At 41.1% G+C, this 17164-nt stretch overlaps 1 protein-coding gene across 2 annotated transcripts in view; it reads right to left on the reverse strand.

Moving 5' to 3' along the window:
* METTL27 (methyltransferase like 27) overlaps positions 1-17164 on the reverse strand; it is a 48954-nt gene that overhangs the window by 12575 nt on the left and 19215 nt on the right. Inside the window, exons 1-2 of one of the 2 annotated variants that reach the window (XM_072138048.1) lie at positions 12689-12806; positions 2324-2489 (exon numbers count right to left, since the gene is read on the reverse strand). In XM_072138048.1, coding sequence (XP_071994149.1) covers positions 2324-2443 — 120 coding nt within the window. In that variant the 5' untranslated portion in view covers positions 2444-2489; positions 12689-12806. Of the gene's footprint in view, positions 1-2323; positions 2490-12688; positions 12807-17164 lie in introns of those variants that run through there. The other variant, XM_072138049.1, reaches the window with a different exon arrangement.

The following is a 17164-nucleotide window of genomic DNA, read 5'->3' on the forward strand; positions in this document are numbered from 1 at the left end:
AAGGGATGTGTTATATGTGGGGTAGCGTGCGGTCAGTTGTGTTGTGAGTGGTATATATTATTTAGGAGCACAGTGTTATCCAGGAGACTTTATACTGTAAGTGACTGTGGTATTTTTAGGGACGCCGTGGGAGATGCTGCACGGAGCTGAAGGTATCCGGCCACGAATTCAGCCGTAATGCGTCATGGATTGGAGAACCCGGAATAAAGTCCTCCTGATGGAAGAGATTGTCATCTATAAGGTACTAGATGCCACTAATGCCTCTCAGATCCTGTAGTCAGTCACACAGTGTCAGGGAGCTGTCTGTAGGGATGTTACTTGTTAATAAAGTTTAAGGATTTACTTAACAGGGAGCGGGGGGGGGGGGGGGGGCAGCATTTTAATATTCGCCTCAGGCAGCAAATATGCTAGAATCGGCCCTGCATACAGTACCATATACACAGACATACAGCATATATACATCCTCCCACACACACATACAGCATATACACACGCAATACCCCAGTTGTCAGGGCCCCATGACACTGTGGGCCTCATAGCAGCTTCTAACCCTGTAGTTACGCCCCTGATTAACAGCAAGAGTAACTTTAATGTGAGGCATTTTCCAGCAGATATATTAAAACAGATTCACTTGCTCAACTCCAAGTCAATCTCACTCCAACAAAAAGGATTAGTATACAAAGTTGAGTTGTGGAAGTCCTCCCTCTTATACACTGTTTCTGTACCTCCATGTCCATTATTCCTGTATGGGAATAATGGACATGTAGAACAGGCACATAACTCTATGACTACCACAGGAAGGTGGAGGCAGCACTATTTGCTTCCTAACCTTTCATAGTCTACAATAATAGAGGTTATGTTATGATTGCATGTTGGATAAGCTTTCTGTCTTAACCCTGATGGTATGCAAAGCTCATGCTCACATCCTTATTCTTCATTCTTTGGTGCAAGTCAACCTAAAAGATGATCAAATACTCTCATAACTCTTATTTTGAAAGACAACATAATAGTGTGATTTAGGTCACCCAGGCCTATAGTATTTATAACCAGTGTTTATTATCCCTAAATTGTAACACCATTGTATTTAATGGGGCACATTTACTAAGGGTCCGCAGCCGCGAATCCGTCGGGTTTTTCCCGAATATTTCTTCTTTGCGCTGTAGTTCACGGGATTGTGGCGCACGCCAACTTTCGTGCGACAGAAATCGGGGGGCGTGGCCACCGGACAACCCGAAGGATTCGGAAAAAACGCAGAATTTAAAAAGCCATTTGTGTCGCAAGATCAAGCACTCACATACACCAGAAAAAAGCAGGTGAACTCCGGCGGACCCCGGCGCAGCAGCGACACCTGGTGAATATATCGGCGCACGGACCTTAGTGAATCCCGGCAGAACCCGAATCAGCGTCGGAGAACCCGCCGCTGGATCGCGACTGGACCGGGTAAGTAAATGTGCCCCAATGTCTCTTCACTGTGAAATCACTGTGTACATTATCCCTGTTCTGTGACATCACTTTGTGTATTATCTTTGTACTGTAACTTCACTGTGTATATTATTCCTGTACTGTAACTTCATTGTGTGCATTGTTAATGTACTGTGACATCGCTGCGTACATTATCCCTGTATTGTAACATCACCGTGTGTAATATCCCTATTCTGTGACATCACTGTGTGTGTATTATACCTGTACTGTGAATAAAATATGTGTATTAACCTTGTACTGTGACATCACTGTGTGTATCAACCCTGTACTGTGACATCACTATTTGTATTACCTCTGTATTGTGACATAACTGTGTTTACTGACACATCACTGGGTATATTATTTCTGTACTGCAATATCAGTATTATCCTTGTGCTATGACATAATTTTCCTTGTACTGCAATATTGCTGCGTCTATTATCCATGTACTGTGGCATCACTATATGTATTACCTCTGTATGGTGACATCACTGTGTGCATTATCCATGTACTGTGGCATCACTATATGTATTACCTCTGTATGGTGACATCACTATGTGCATTATCCATGTACTGTGGCATCACTATATGTATTACCTCTGTATGGTGACATCACTGTGTGCATTATCCATGTACTGTGGCATCACTATATGTATTACCTCTGTATAGTGACATCACTATGTGCATTATCCATGTAATGTGACATCATGGTGCGTATTATCTGTATACTGCAATATCAGTGCGTCTTTCATCCCTGTACTGTGAGCTCTTTTTGTGCATTATCCTTGTACTGTGACATCACTGTGTGCATTATCCCTGTACCTTGTTAATCACTGTATATATTATCCCTGTACAGTCTTACCTCCTCATACTGTGTAGCCCATTGATCATAAAACTGAAGCTTTTCCAAGACGGAGCAGTCTTTATGAGCGGCAGCTATTATGTTTCTGACCTGTTGTAGCCCTCTACCACAGTCTGCCATGTTTCTCGATATTCAGAACATGCATTTATCTTGTCTTCATATACATCTGGGGAGAATAAAAAGAAAAGTAAATTGTGATTGTAAATAGTAGATTTGTCATTTATTTCTCTGCAGCGACTGCTTAAAGGACATCAGTTTGACAGATAGTAGACGAGTCCTACTCACATGTTCCTTAGGAATTATTTTATTATAAATCAAAATGGTGCGATTTCACCAGGAAAGAATAATTTATTTCCTCCCCCTCACTTGTCGCAAAGAGAAATCTTTATTTATTTGCAAAAAAGCCTGTGGGTGCACCATGGGTGTGACATTGTCAGGCAATGTGCTAGTGAAGTGCTAGGCAGTGAAACTGGGCAAGAGCGGGTGCACTAAAGCCATGCCTTTAATTTTTAACTTACCTGGCTTCCTCTGTTTATTCCTAGGGGTTGGGCTTTGGTTTGGATGCACTCTTAAATAACAGCATGTGACGTGTCTGTGTTGCTCAGTCCTCAGCTTTCAGCCCCCAACTTTGTGCTCCTTTACAGGAACAGAGCTAACAACATGGTGAGCTGACATCAGTGAGAGAGGGAGATGCTGTACAGGAGCACAAAGGTGATGGCTGTGAGCTAAGGAGTGAGCAGCACAGGTGTTGTTTTTTGCATCCAAACCAAGCCCAACCACTAGGACTAAACAGAGGATTCTGTCAGGGTGAAAGGTAAATTAAAGCACACAATTATACTGTCATGCAAATGCTTAGAGAAGGCAGAAATATTTGCAATGCAGGTGTGATGGGCTTATGCAACCTGTCTCTAGTGAAAATTAGGTCCCTGATGACAGGTTCCCTTTAAAGATACAAATTATCTTTAGAATGATTGGTTTATGGTGCAGGTGCACTTCACATACAGGGAGATATGTTTAGTTTATATGTGAGGTGGCAGCTGCCAATGAATTACAACTATGCACTGTCAGTTTCCCAAACTCTCTTAGCACTTGTCTATGAAGCTCACATATCAGATAACACATACTACATGTGCTTGAAGTTACAAATTTAAATTGCCTGTCATTTGTTTTCTTAGAAGAGCGGATCTCTCGGCACCACATTACACATGTATATGATTGGAAGCCTGGAGGCCCGCATGAAGTTATGTAATGCATTAGGGAAATGGTTCCAGTATAGGGTTATTCATCACAGGAGGGAACAGATCTATTAGATAGGAACATGAATGTACCTTGTCGTGTGGAGGATTTCCAAGCAGCAATAAGTGGAATGAAATTATTAGGTGGAAGGTTCATTTTATTTGCATACATTATGGGGTTACATATCAACATTGGCTGCATATCCGGCTGCCTGACTAAAGATTGCTGTGCTGTCCTCTGACTCCTCCATTAATCTAAGTGAATGGAGTTGTATTGCAACCCCAAGGATTTTAAGACAACAGATTCTGGTCCCCAGAATATCCCTTTTATTGCAATGCAACTCTATTCACTTGATCAAAGTGGCTGTTTAGCCCCAGCCTTGGGACCTAACTATTTTGAACCTTTAGGACCAAACATTTAGGGAATTATATTTTAAAAGGGGTTGGCCAATTCATGTTTTTGCAATGTGTGTGTTAGTGAGTGGGGCAGGATATTAGGTAATTTACCAATATATATCAATATTCTGCACTGCTTTCTGTCTGCTGTCTTTTACCTCATCAGCCAAAAATTCCTGTGCATAAAATGGCCACAGATGGAGGGTCATGTGATCTCTAACTGCCCATGAACAATCACCCTGCCAGGACCTTATGATAGCATTATACCCTTCATAGCGGCCATTTTATGTTCAGGATGGCGGATGAGGTAAAAAACAGAAGGCTTTAATTTACATGTCAATAGAGAGGTGCAGAATTTTAAAATAAATGTATATTGGTAAATTACAGCACCTAATATCCTACCCCCCACAATTACACATTTAAAAAACATGAGGTTAAGAGGCCCACCCCTTAAATATCTCGACACATATAAAAAATAAAAATAAAAACACGTTTAGCTTTGACCACTGGCATAACAGGACACCAATGCAAACTTTGGATTATGCTACCTATTTACCTAAAATCGCACTGCAACCCCTGTCCTGCACACTACACTTAAAAATACACATACACTCACCGGCCACTTTATTAGGTACACCTGTCCAACTGCTCGTTAACACTTAATTTCTAATCAGCCAATCACATGGCGGCAACTCAGTGCATTTAGGCATGTAGACATGGTCAAGACAATCTCCTGCAGGTCAAACCGAGCATCAGTATGGGGAAGAAAGGTGATTTGAGTGCCTTTGAACGTGGCATGGTTGTTGGTGCCAGAAGGGCTGGTCTGAGTATTTCAGAAACTGCTGATCTACTGGGATTTTCACGCACAACCATCTCTAGGGTTTACAGAGAATGGTCCGAAAAAGAAAAAACATCCAGTGAGCAGCAGTTCTGTGGGCGGAAATGCCTTGTTGATGCCAGAGGTCAGAGGAGAATGGGCAGACTGGTTTGAGCTGATAGAAAGGCAACAGTGACTCAAATCGCCACCCGTTACAACCAAGGTAGGCAGAAGAGCATCTCTGAATGCACAGTACGTCGAACTTTGAGGCAGATGGACTACAGAAGCAGAAGACCACACCGGGTGCCACTCCTTTCAGCTAAGAACAGGAAACTGAGGCTACAATTTGCACAAGCTCATCGAAATTGGACAGTAGAAGATTGGAAAAACGTTGCCTGGTCTGATGAGTCTCGATTTCTGCTGCGACATTCGGATGGTAGGGTCAGAATTTGGCGTCAACAACATGAAAGCATGGATCCATTCTGCCTTGTATCAACGGTTCAGGCTGGTGGTGGTGGTGTCATGGTGTGGGGAATATTTTCTTGGCACTCTTTGGGCCCCTTGGTACCAATTGAGCATCGTTGCAACGCCACAGCCTACCCGAGTATTGTTGCTGACCATGTCCATCCCTTTATGACCACAATGTACCCAACATCTGATGGCTACTTTCAGCAGGATAATGCGCCATGTCATAAAGCTGGAATCATCTCAGACTGGTTTCTTGAACATGACAATGAGTTCACTGTACTCAAATGGCCTCCACAGTCACCAGATCTCAATCCAATAGAGCATCTTTGGGATGTGGTGGAACGGGAGATTCGCATCATGGATGTGCAGCCGTCAAATCTGCGGCAACTGTGTGATGCCATCATGTCAATATGGACCAAAATCTCTGAGCACCTTGTTGAATCTATGCCACGAAGAATTGAGGCAGTTCTGAAAGCAAAAGGGGGTCCAACCCGTTACTAGCATGGTGTACCTAATAAAGTGGCCGGTGAGTGTATATACTGCTTCTACTCAATAAAATGTCCGGCAGCAGCCTCCACTCAATAAAATGCCCAGCAGCATCCTAAACTCAAAAAAATGTTCCACAGTAACCTCCTTTGATTAATAAGATGTCAAGCAGCAGCCTCCCCTGATTAATAAGATGTCAAGCAGCAGCCTCCCCTGATTAATAAGATGTCAAGCAGCAGCCTCCCCTGATTAATAAGATGTCAAGCAGCAGCCTCCCCTGATTAATAAGATGTCAAGCAGCGGCCTCCCCTAATTAATAAAATGTCTAGCAGCAGCCTCCCCTGATTAATAAGATGTCTAGCAGCAGCCTCCACTGAATAAAATGACTAGCAGCAGCCTCCCCTCAATAATAAGATGTCTAGCACCAGCTTTCCCTCACTAGTAAAATGTCATTAAGCAGTCACAGGGCCCCTCGTCGTATAAAACTCAGAACCACGCTCTGGCTTCCTTTTCTCCCAGTGGCATCCTTTGCAGCAGCACGGGCAGAGACATGCCTCCGCCCGTGCACTCTGATAATCAATTATATTTGGTCTTCCATGCAGAGGCGCACCTGCCATGAGGACGAGGGTACTACATGGCGGTACGCTGTATGCATTTTATATTACTTGACGGTACTCTGTATGCAGTTTATACTACATGACGGTACACTGTATTCATTTTATATTACTTGGCGGTACTCTGTATGCATTTTATACTACATGGCAGTACGCTGTATGCATTTTATATTACTTGGCGGTACACATTTTAAATTACACGGCGACACGCTATATGCATTTTATACTACATGGCAGTTTGCTGTATGCATTTAATACTACATGGCGGCAAGCTGTATCTATTTTCTACGCTGTATCTGATATATTACATATATGGTGGGGGGCTCTGCTTGCCTTGGGCAGCAGAAAGGCTTGGTTCACCCCTGCTTACAATGCATACTTGCATACAATTTATTATCTTCTGTCATGGACCCACAGTCTGCCAGCTTGAACCCTCTTGACAGGGATTGTTACTCAACTTCCTTTGATGTGTTTGAGTGAGTGATTTGTTTTTTTGTGGGGAAATATGTAGTCTTTTAATTGCACCAATATGATATACAGCTGAAGTTCAAACCTGCATCAGGGCTTTCCATTTCCAAAAAGAAGGGGAGGGGATTTCAAGTCCACATTCAACCTGAAAGGAATGTGTTCGGCTATGGTAAGGACAGCACCACCGACCTCTGTTTGTATACACCCAAGGGGGACACTGCAGCTGAACAGGAGCGTCACCCAACCCAATCTTTTCTATGTAAGCCAAAGAATGACAGTGAATTGTACAAAGGGCTACATAAGGAGAGGTGAGACAACTGCATCACCTGCGTCTTATTGTGCAATTGCTGAAGGGATAGCGTCCTATATTTTATGCATTTTCCAGTCATTACACCAGGTCCTTGGACAACCCGATAACTGTGACTCAGCGCTCTGAATACTCCTTGAGCTGTGTAACAACATCACAATTCCACATTTACAACCTGTACTCAGGCCACATAGCTTGGATTAATATCTGTTTACTTTCCAGTTATGAATCTGGATAAACTGGACATGGATTTATAATATTCACATTTTCCTTAAGCCATGAGCAATGTCCGTGAATAACTCCCTGATCCCAGCCCCCTCGTGTCAGCTGCACTAATGCAGAACATTCTCTTCATTTAAAATGGAATTTGGACATTTTCGTTACAACAAAAATGTGAAAAGCCTTCAAAGTGACTGCTGGTGGCTGCAGCACAAGCCTGGCTATGATGCTAGATTTGCATATTTGCCAAAGGTGGGGTCTTTTACACACACAAAAAAAGATAAAAAATACGACTTTCTGTAAAAAATGTTCTCTCAAAATCTCTTTAGAAATGATTAAATAAGCATTCAATCATTCACAGCTCGTGTATAGTGTAATCCGCATATTAAATAATCCTATGGCTCCGCTTTTATATGTAACACCACCAGCTGTTGTGTCTGCATGGCAAGAGACGTGAGAACACTCCCTCTGCTGGAGAACTGGTGCAAATGATGGAAATGCTTGAGATTTTACTGTGAGAGGGAATGGGATTATTAAGCAGTTACCTAATATGAAATAAAAATCACTAACGTGAGCAATTTTAGCAAATAAATGGGAAAATTGAGTATTTCAGTGGACATTGAAGGAGATTTGATAAACATGTTAAAGGAATATTACTGACCGTTTTTTTAGATGACCTATACCTAGAATTAGTCATTAATATCAAAATGATGGTGTTTGAAACCTGGTACCCCCACGAATAATAAGTTTAAAGCATTTGCATTGCTGTAATGAGTATTTAAAATGGTTGCCCTGTATCTCTATTTTTTTTACAGAGAGGTCTGAGGTTTCACAAGACCCCTGGGCGAATAAGACGCAGTAGGCCCCTTTGCAGTGAACTTACATTGCGGCTTTAACACCCACAGTACATTTCAGCCATCCTTTAATAATATGGGTAGATTATCTTGAAAACTCCCCAGTTAACTTTTAGATACCGCAGAGGCATTGGATGACTAAGAGGACATATAATATGAATAATCTTTATTTATATAGCGCCTCATATTCTGTAGCGCTTTACAAATCATAGGGGACATACAGAGTACAAACAGTCATATGCAAGAATAGGAGTGAAGGCCATGCTTGCAAGAGCTTACAGTCTATGAATATAAATATAATGTCTAGCCAACCGGTATCCTTCCTTTCTGGGCCTTCGCACACACTTCGGCGCCCATTAACAGGGCAGCTTCCTTCTACTGCCTATGGAGGCAACTTTATGGGCAAGTTTTGGCTCACAAAGATAAAAGGGCTGAGGTTAAAGGCAAAGACCAGTCAATATGTTATTGACAGGGCTGCTAGGACCATAACAGTCCAAGGCAAGCAAGAAGAGCTATTGGTCAACTATGTTTTACCGGTGGGACTTCCAGTCCAGTCCAATACTCCAACTAATACTTCTCTTGCAGCTTATGTTGTTATACAAAGGTTAAATGGTGACAGTTTACTTTTGCTACAGCCTAATATAGGTATCAGCAACATGTAAGTTTTGGGGTACTTGCACAAGGCTGGATGTTTTTGTCTATGTACTATCCATTGGTTCAATTTGCCACACAGACAAATCTATCAGTATGGTCTCATACATATGACTGTGGTTTCCACGGCCGTGGTGTGGATTCATAAATTTGGAACGTGTGGATAAAATTTAGTAAAATCTCTTGCTCCAGGATGTTAGTAATTGCGTTTGCAATGTAAAATCTGAAGTGTGTCCACTGCAAGGAACATCCACTGAAAACTTGAGACGGAGTCTCAATGACTTTTTTGTTTGTTCTAATTACGTTTTGCTTGCGATTTTGCCAGAGAAAACACAAGATGTTCTGAAAGAGGACACTTAAGATAATAATTGAACTATTAGGTAATTGTCTGCACGATCACTCGTTCTATGTCATTACATAATCCCTCAATTTAATAAGGACTAGAGTGAATACACAACATGTCATAGGTGTTGTAGTTGAATTGCAGCTAGATTGCAGACCACTGCTGGACTACAGAGTGAGGTCACATATGAAGTCACCCAATGTCATCGACATATAGATAGGACAATGTAAAGATTAAACATCACGGTTCACAAAGTTCAGTGTTACATAGACAAATATTCTCTGACAAAGGCAAATTATCATCAGCGGCTATAGATGTGGTGTAGATATCGTGATTACTTGTCATCATCAATTTCCTAATAATTTATCTATAAAGCTGATGATAACCAAGTTGCTCTACATTAAACATATGTGCTAAATTCTATGTTAAAACATCCATATGGATTATTTCCAATTGAAATGAAAAGTCTCCATTTATATAAATTCCAGAAACTTTACATCTTCCAGATATGACTAAAATATTGGAACAAAGCCTTTAAGTCAAAGTTTAGTTTCTGGAAGGCTGTTGATGTGGCTTTCCCAACTTTAGATCTTCTAGAGTTTTAATAGAGAACTGATCTGTCGTAAATGTGCTGGCTCTGCACAGTTCAAGAAGTCATTTCTAAGAATTGAGTGATTTCTTTTACCCTGTAATGAACGTACATTGCATTCTTTGGCTTTTCAGACAATATATATTCACATTCTCCAGATACGATACCGAAAATTTGCTACAATAGAAAAGCACGTATGGGCAGATGTGAATTGTTATTATAGGCAGAGGGGCTGCAATTTGATCAGGTTGGATCATAATAATCTAATCTCCTTGGGCTTTTACGTGTGGTTTCTGAATTTCTGGGTCCCTGAGCAATATTATGTGTAAGAGCCTAAGAGGTCCTTGACATACATATCTCTAGGACATTGGCCCACATTTATTAAATGTGTTTGCGCCAGTTTTCTGTCGGACTTTGCACGGCTACTCCACGCACCAGTAGCCTCCTTGATCCTCCTACCCAGATATCTTAGGCGTGCAGCTACAAGGAACTGCACACCCTCGTGCACGTAGCCAGTGTTCTGAGCATGCGCAGTAGCTCTGGCTTCGGACCCTAGACCACGCAACCGGCAGCCTGCATTCTGCACATGTGCAGAAAGTCAGCTTTGCAGATGAGGGCACACAGCTCCTCGTAGTTTAATGGTGAAGATGTCTGGGTAGGAGGATCAAGGAGGCTGCTGGGGCGTGGAGTAGCCGCACCGGGTAGCCTCAGCTCTGGTTACTCCACGCCCCAGTAGCCTCTTTGGTAAATTAGCATATTACCACAATTAAAGATTAAAAAAAGATAAAGGGGACTTAAAAGGGATATCCTTGCATACATTAGAAGCCCTTACCAGTGGCTCTACATAAATAGGTAGATCCAAGCTGATAAGTTTCCTTTAAAGGTGCACCTAAAGAAAGGTGGTGCACACTGTCCGAGCAGTGCAGGGGGCGCCAGATTAATGAAGACCAATAATATGGAACATTCTGCACACTCAACAAGAAAACAGTACATTTATAAGTGTGGGCCATTGTGTTCACCCAGTGGACTGTGTACAGTAAAGAGTGGATTTCCCCAAAATGCAACCAAAACATCTTTGTGGTGCCAGGTAAACTCCACAAAGTGGTGGGTTGCAGGTTCTATGGACCCGTTGTTAAAATACCAGCCAAATCGTTGTTGCCAAAGACTTATTAAAAAACAAAAGGTGGCCGGGAGGGAGCTGCTTAAAAAAATAAACATGTACTTACCTTCCTGCGCCCTCCGAGTGTCCAGCGCTGCTGTCGCTCTGGTCCGCGCGCCAAGTAAACAAACATGGCTGCGGGAGCAGTGCTTGACTCAGCTTCCCTATTCACAGCATTGTATATGCGGGACGGATGATTGTCGGGTCTGGGCGGAAGTGGAATCCAGCACTGCTCCCGCGGCCATGTTTGCTTACATGGCACGTGGAGTGACAGCAGTGGTGGACACCCGGAGAGCGCCTGAAGGTAAGTACATCTTTATCTTTTTAAGCAGACCCCTCCCGGCCACCTTTTATTTTTTAATAAGTTTTTAACAACCCCTTTAAAATAGCACTGAGTTCGGCATGCCCTGTGCTGTCCAGGGTCATTTAACTTTTGTCTGGACATTTACACTTGTTTGTTTGGGTTTTGGATTAGTTTGATTTATCATAGAGGGCAATATATCTGGCGTCTGAGCCTGCTGGTTTTTTTGCAACTTTAAAAAAAAAGTGTCACACAAAAGTTGCAAATTCTTTTCCAACCTCTTGTAATCTCTATCCATTGTCTTGGAATGTAAACATCTAGATTCTTACGTTATATATCAGGTGCAACACTAAAAAAATTATAACAAACTTTGCTAGGCAAGTGAAAAAAATTTAAATTGTCACAAATTTACACACAAAGAGGGGTCTAAGTGCCATGCCATAGGTTTCCCACCACTAAGATACATTACAGTAATATCAAATCGTGAGTTTCCATTATGCTTTATGACCTATATATGCTAAAATCTACATAAATGAGGAGAAATGGCATTCACTATGGATCACCTAGAATCTGAGTTATGGCGCCACATTTCATAATGCTTCCACATTTTGCATCATAATTATGGTACATTTCATCTACGCCAGGCACAGTCCTGTACACACCATTAACCTCGGCGTCTTAATACCACGTCTAAAAAAGATGGAGACTTCTCCTTTATTGTGTGACAAGTGAAACATGAAAAGTGAGTGGTTTTGGCAGAGACGCATGGCTGCTTTATTATCCAATAGACACAACATGAGATTTTTTTTTTCTGCACATTTGGCCGCAGCAAATTTTTCAAGGCTGTTATGTACAATATCGATTTATATAATAAAAAACAGACAAGAAATATGCGCCTTGGCGTAAACTAAAGCGTCCAGGCCAGAAAAGACACATAGATTGTGCCTGTTTTCATATATAATAAAACAATGGAGCAAGTGAAAAATAGACACAAACTATTTAGGCTAGAGAAACCTTTTGGAGAATGTAAAGCCCTGGCTTACAACCGACTGCTCTGCCAATCTTTGTGCTATGTTTTTTGGCATTGGGGAAAAAAATTAAATTAAAATTACGTCCCATTTTTTCGCCAAGACGGACTGTTTACAAGGTTCGTTCTGTAAGGAGGCTAATCCAATTTTCATTACATATATTAAAAAACATGAAATCGAAAACCCTTGGAAAAGAACTTCCATGACTTTCCTAAGACACATCTTAATTTATATATCTCTCATGTGTACTTGAATTTATGGACTGACAGCTGCTGGTCTTTCATAACAAATAGATACACATGACGAGAGAGGTTAATGGAATTTATGTGTCAAGTTCTGGATGGGCTTCTAAAGCCTCTGACAGCTGAGGAAAGCAATCATCCCAGGGATATGCTGACACAATGGAGGACAGCGCTTGTCAGTACGATACCTTAGCAGCTCAATGGAAGGCTTGTAGTCATATCCGTATACTGTGCAGCTCCCACAATGCAATCGGAGCTAGGAAGTCCTGCCTTACACAGCAGGATTCCTCATACAGACTTGCACAGTGTGGGATTGTCTTAGGCTGGAGACAAATTAGGAGTTTTTGTTGAATTTTGTTGCACTTTTTTGCGCCAAAGTCAGAAGTAAATTCAGCAGGAAGGAGAAGAGCTTTTTTTTTATTAATATCCAAAATAAAAGCAACAAAAAATCCAAGTGAGTCTACAGCCTCTACAGTGTAAGCTTTCAGGAAAGAGTTAAGGACACATTCTAGTGTGCACTCCACCTTGAATAGCTGAGCTACACTCACAGGATTTTGGCTATTTAACACTTGTGTTACCAGAGAGTAAAGTGAACTGGGGGAAGCAAAGTATAGATCGTACCCTGCTGCTATAGTATGGAGAAGTATCCCAGCCCATACCAAACCTTGGCAAATATAAGTTTGTCTTTTGCGTGAGCATATCCTCAAACACATTTTGGTGCTTTGGCATCAGAGGTAGACTAAATGAACTTATTTGGTTGAAGAAGTCGACCTGTTATACACTACATTGATACTTTATACATCACTTAATTCTGGAGCAGTTGATTATGTGTTAGTTACTTCTTCACTGTGCTCAGAATAGAACAGTCCGAGAACATGCTTTACTAGAAAGGAAGCATTTATGAAAAATAAGTTCTCCGTTTCCTTAACATCTGATATTCTTCTAAGTTCTCCAGTTTGTGTAATTAAAGCAAAATCATTTCGTGATGAAAAGCAACTTTCCCTTATACTTGGCTTAGTTATCTAAAGTTTTTAAATTTATGCTTGCTGTCATCGATCGGAAACATGCATTAAACTATTAGTCTGGTAACACATGTGGCGTTTTTGTTGCGATTTTGAACGCATTGAATATGTTTTTTCAAATGTTTGCTTGCGTTCACATTTTTAAAAACACAATGCTTAATGTGCGTTAATTGATGTAGCAATGTTTCTTGGAATTTGTTAAAACGCAGTGATCTTGTTCTCCCTGCCGTTTGTGCATGTAACTGCATGGGTCTCAAAATGTAGACACAAATGCATGCGTTTTGAAAAACGCAATGAAAACGCACCACATATATGCAGACACAAAAAAGGCAGGGGAGAAAACACAAAGTTAAGACACTTTATCCAAAAACACCTTACATTCAAAGGGCCATTTTAAAGGGAACCTGCGAGACAATGGCCCACATTTATTAAAGCCCCTGCGCCAGGTTTTTTGGGGGCTTTGCATGTTCTATTCAGTGCAAATTGCTTGCACTATACCCGTGCACCACATTTATCATGCAGTGTCCAATAGAATTGTGTTGCACGCTCTATGTAAAAGGTGCACCAAAAAAAGTTGCTGTGTCAGAGCAGTGCAGGGGGCGCCAGATTCATAAAGAACGTGCACCACAAGCCATGAATCTGGTGCCCTATGCACACTACACATGTAAACTGCACATAGTACACACTGCACTGTTTTTGATAAATGTGGGCCACTATGTCTCTTAGCTTATGTCTGATAGCATTTTCCCTATATCCAAAGGTTTCAGGAGGTATCGGACGGCAGGTGGATGGTTGCTGGAAATTTTATTAATAAGAGGAGTCTACTGATGGACATTTTATTGAGGGGAGACTGCTGCTGAATATATTATTAATAAGGGAAGGTTGCTTCTGGGCATCTTATTGATGGGAGGCTGCTGGAACTTTGAGAGAGAGAGAAACAGATGTGTGACTCAGCAATGCTACATTATTAATCACTCCGTCGAGACAATTTTATAACTGGTAGGACAATGGCCATTGTCTAAGAAAGGGGGCTTCATCTCAGTGTGTCAAACATCATGCAGATGGGTCCGAATTTTGCCTCAGTTTTCTGACATAAATAGAAGGTGCCAAGTGCACCAAGACAGTCTTAAATTACACCAGATTTACCATTCAGGATTAGATTAATCTCTGATAAATATGGTAAATAAGGAAACCCAGGATAACCCATCCCATACGGAGCTTAATCAGCATATTGTTTTTTGCCCTGAATCTAAACTACTTAGGCTCTTTAGTGTCAGGTTTGTGATCTTGGGTTGTAGCAGACAGTCTGGTATCACCCATTTGACAGTAAAGAGCTGTAAATATTGACACTGAATTTGGAGAAAGGTGGGGGCAAACTAAGCCAGAATCAGTGGAACAATATTTATTAACAGATGAATAAAATTAGGGCTGTGGCAGGGGTTGATTTACTGGCAATGGGTCAAAAGATCCTTAGATTAAAAGGACTGTGCAGAATTATCAGCTCTAAAGCTGATGTTCTCATACTGATGGGAAACTGCTGCAATTGCAACAATGTAATTATAATATATACTTGCTAAAATTGATAAGAAAAAATCTGAATTAAAAGAGTTGGAAAACTGCAGAAGCATTGCAAAAATGTAATGGTATCACCAGTTGCTCACAGGGGACAATTTCTAATTAGTGTTGCAAGGTTCGATTTTAGTCTGCTGTAATAGACTTACTTTTTTATTGTGTCGCAGGGGCTTAATGAATTGGTGCATGGCTGAAGTTTCTGAAATGACTCCACATTCATGAGAAATCAAACTTTTTAAAGGGGCTAAATGTGCGACACTAATGCGTCAAACAAGAGTCGGAGAAGCTAGAAGAGCAGGAAAAGTGTCGGAATTCAAAAGTTGCGACCAAATTGAGCGGCAAAAAAAACTGGCATGGGTGTCAGCAAATAAGCTTATTTGTGGAACGTACAAAAAATAAATAAAGCTCAACTCAATAAAGGGCAAGAGCACCCAAAAAAAAAAATAAGTGGCCAACAAAAACTGGTGGAAATCCTATAATAGATGATCCCCAAAGAGTACAAAACTAATGGTGCACTGAAGGGGCAGGAAGGAATTATCTTCTGTATAGAGGACTCACTGGAAATACACTGGGATTGTTTGGTGACTAACGTCCAATAACCAGACATTATTTTAGACAGTGAACCCATGACCCCTGCTGCGGCCCCCTGTTGGGGGTCACATACTACTTCCCATGAGTTAGTGTGTATCACAGGTTTGATCCTTGTATGATCTCATTACCTGTGGAGCTGCTCAGGTAATACACACAATGGGGCAGATTTATCAAGCTGTCTGAAAGTCAGAATATTTCTAGTTGCCCATGGCAACCAATCACAGCTACCCTTTAAAATATTCATGAGACCTGGTAAAATGACAACTGACCTGTGATTGGTTGCCATGGGCAACTAGAAATATTCTGAATTTCAGACAGCTTGATAAATCTGCCCCACTGTATTGTAACCTTTTCGAGTCTCTACCTTTCAGGTCCTGCATGACCAAAACTCTGGATAATACTTTGTTTGTTGGTTTGTACTTTAATATGTGCATCTTTAATAAACGTTGTAATACTTAAAAAAAGTCTCCTAAGCAGAGGAATTTTCCTGGACAGAGTGTACTGGACAAATGGAGTGCTACATGTTTTCTTCCTACAGTAGAAACATAGCACCTGGGTTAACAACTTTCTGAGACAATGAATAACACAGGCTCCTTTGGTACAGCACTTAAAGGACTATGGAAGGTCAGGGCTAAGTCCAGGAAATCAGGTGCCCTCATTTTACACCCGTCTTAGAAATAGAGATTCCACTCTAATCTCTATGCAAACTGCTTTGACAAGAACTAACTACTACTACCACCCTTCATATGGTCAGACAGTTTGTAAAGAGCAACCACCAATACATTGTTGTTACATAGCAACACTGATCAGATTTTGGCGCTTTGGTGCTGGCTTGCATGCAACACAAATCGGGGGGTGGGCCGTCGGAATACACCTGCTAGAAATGTGGAGAGATTATGATAATAGTGCTTAGGCCTGGCAGACTCTGTGCTTAAGAAGAGTTAATGGCTGTGAAGGTAAAAGTTACAGGGTTGAGAAATTCTTGTGCTCAGAATAAGACATTCTCTTGTCAGTTTGGAAACACTTTATAAAAGTAATCTATTCTGGAAGATTTTGCATGACATCGGTAAAACAACACCAGCAAATAATGCGAAACAGAAATAAGTGAGGTCAAGTAAGATCTATGAAGGGGAAGTGCATAAATACATCCTAGCTTTAACCACAGTTCTAGTAAAGCGGGGGAACCGGGAAAGATTGTCAGGACACTAAAATATAATTTTTTTTTAAATAAAATGGCTTCCAGCAAAATCTGCTCATTGGTTGTTGTAGGGCACTGATGAATATCCTACATTTGTTTACTTTGTATTTTTTCTTAATACGCATAGTATTTGCTGTAGAAGACTAAAGTTTGGTCTGATATGGTCCATGCTAAATATGGCATTGAACCGGAAATTGTTTTCTCTGTGTAGTGACCCATCCAATACAAAGAGAAAAAATTCAGCTTCACTGAAACCATGATCTGTGTTTTGCCAAAAACAA

The sequence above is a fragment of the Engystomops pustulosus genome, chromosome 2 (genome assembly GCF_040894005.1).
Source record: "Engystomops pustulosus chromosome 2, aEngPut4.maternal, whole genome shotgun sequence".
NCBI lineage: Eukaryota > Metazoa > Chordata > Amphibia > Anura > Leptodactylidae > Engystomops > Engystomops pustulosus.